The sequence below is a fragment of the Phytophthora parasitica genome (genome assembly GCF_000247585.1).
Source record: "Phytophthora parasitica INRA-310 unplaced genomic scaffold supercont2.354, whole genome shotgun sequence".
In the NCBI taxonomy this organism is placed as follows: Eukaryota; Oomycota; class Peronosporomycetes; order Peronosporales; family Peronosporaceae; genus Phytophthora; species Phytophthora nicotianae.
Window position 1 is genome coordinate 4,479 of NW_008649340.1, and position 1,897 is coordinate 6,375.

Consider the following 1,897-nt stretch of genomic DNA (forward strand, 5'->3'; position numbering starts at 1 on the left):
CCAACACCGAAGTTGCCAGTGGTCTGCTGCCACTCCTTCTCCAGGTCGCTTGTTTGCACAGCCAGCTTTCTCGATTGGGACTCCTGCTGCACCGAGCCACTCGTTTGGACTCTCTGCTGCTGCTCCGAATCGCTGTTTTGCGACGACTGCTGCTGCTGCGTCGTATCACTCGCCTGAGAAGACTGTTGCTGCGATTCGTTCGACTGGGACGACTGTTGCTGCTGTTGCTGCTGAGAACCACTTGTCGTCTCGGCGGCATCCGGCTTGTAGTTCACACAAGTAGAGACGCCCTTAATCATGTTCAGAGCAGTTCCGCCGTTACGAGAGTCGAAGCTGCCGCTATCTGTCAGCGTATTAGCCGCGCACGAACGGCCCAGGTAGTTCGAGCACTCGTCGCTGCTGCTTGCGGCGTACAACGCACCATTTGTACCTGTGAACAGGGGCATCCTGGTGTTGCTGAAGTAGTTTCCCTCTGCAAGCACCCACGCATTCTCGCCGATCTCGAAAGAGTGACCGGTGTTGTTACCCCAGAAGTTGTTGGCGACGTGGGCGACAACCTTCGCTTCAGCTTCGCCACCGATCTTAGGAGAACGACCAGAAGTGCCGTGGATGTAGTTGTTCAGCATACTGAACTTCGTCACGCCGTAGAAGATGAACGACCAGTAGTGGTGACCGTCACAAGTGGCGGAGTAGTCCGTGTTGCCGTCGAAGTCGGAGTTACTGATGGTCATCGAGTCGGTACTGGCCTTGTTAGTTGTGATGAACTGGCGACCGACACGAGAGATCTTGATGTGGTCGAGCCAAATCTTCTTCATGGCCGTGCTGCCACCGTTCGTTCCCTGCATGTAGATGGCATCTCCACCCCAGACAAGGTGGTGGTTGAGCTCCGTGATGTGGACGTTCTGCACGATGATATTGTCTCCGGCAAGCGTCAATCCTTTGCCCTTGATGACACCGCTCTTGCCGATACCACGGATGGTCTTGTTGCCCAGAACGGTCATACGCTTAAGAGCAGCGTTGTCATACTTCACCGTGACCTTAGTGCCACCGGTGCAACCTCCAGTGGTGGCCATGTTTCCACCCTGGATGATCACATCCTGACTCTTGTAGCCGTTGTTCTTGGCCATGCATTCGCGAGTGTAGTCCGGTCGGCAACCGGTCTCAGTGGTGGTGCCCTCAGTGCCACGGAAGTCGAAGGCCTTATTCAGCACAATGACGAGAGGGTCGTTTGAGGCGAGGTAGTTCACCAACTCACTGTTGGAGGTCGGGTACACCGTTTTGCCGTTAGCTCCGCCAGTGGTTCCAGCGGCCAAGCCTTCGGGTGAACCGATGGTGAATGCACTAGCACAGTCGGCGATGAGAGCCAAGGCAGCAGCGAGAGCAAGGTGGACACGGACCATTTTGGAGAACGATGAGTGTTTTGGCTGTGTGTCGGCGCTTTGAAGTGCTCGAGGCAAATTTGAGAATGGCTTTACTAGTAGTTGAGCTGGGTGTGTGGTTGCTTGACCTGCACCGCCCTGTGGGCGATGATATCAGGGGCACGGACATACAACTAGAAGGCAACGCAGGATCGTTTTGCTTTAGGAGCTGAGCAGGGCGGATGTTGTGGGGACTGCTGTAAGTGGGGTAGCATTCCTTCAACTTTTTTTTTCGCAGCGTCAATGCAATACGACAGCGAAACCGACGGCACGAATTTAGGATTCCGTGGACAAATACACACCACCGTGTGCTAACTCAGAAGACACAACCTGACATGATCTCATTCTCATTAACCTTTTATAGTATTTAGAATAGTTTAAAGGATGCGTAAAGTTACGAACTCGGTAAGAAGTCCAGTTCTGAGGGGTGGATTTTTTGATACTTTTCCAAATGGGTCAGCGCAGGATCATCGGTATTC

At 53.5% G+C, this 1,897-nt stretch overlaps 1 protein-coding gene across 1 annotated transcript in view; it reads right to left on the reverse strand.

The window, feature by feature from the left end:
- The window catches only part of PPTG_24903 (hypothetical protein), a gene marked incomplete at both ends in the record, with an annotated part of 4,901 nt that extends 3,501 nt beyond the window's left edge, over positions 1-1,400 (reverse strand). The window contains one exon of the mRNA XM_008918888.1: positions 6-1,400. Coding sequence (XP_008917136.1) covers positions 6-1,400 — 1,395 coding nt within the window. The remainder of the gene's footprint in view (positions 1-5) is intronic.
- Between the last annotated feature and the right edge of the window lie 497 nt (positions 1,401-1,897).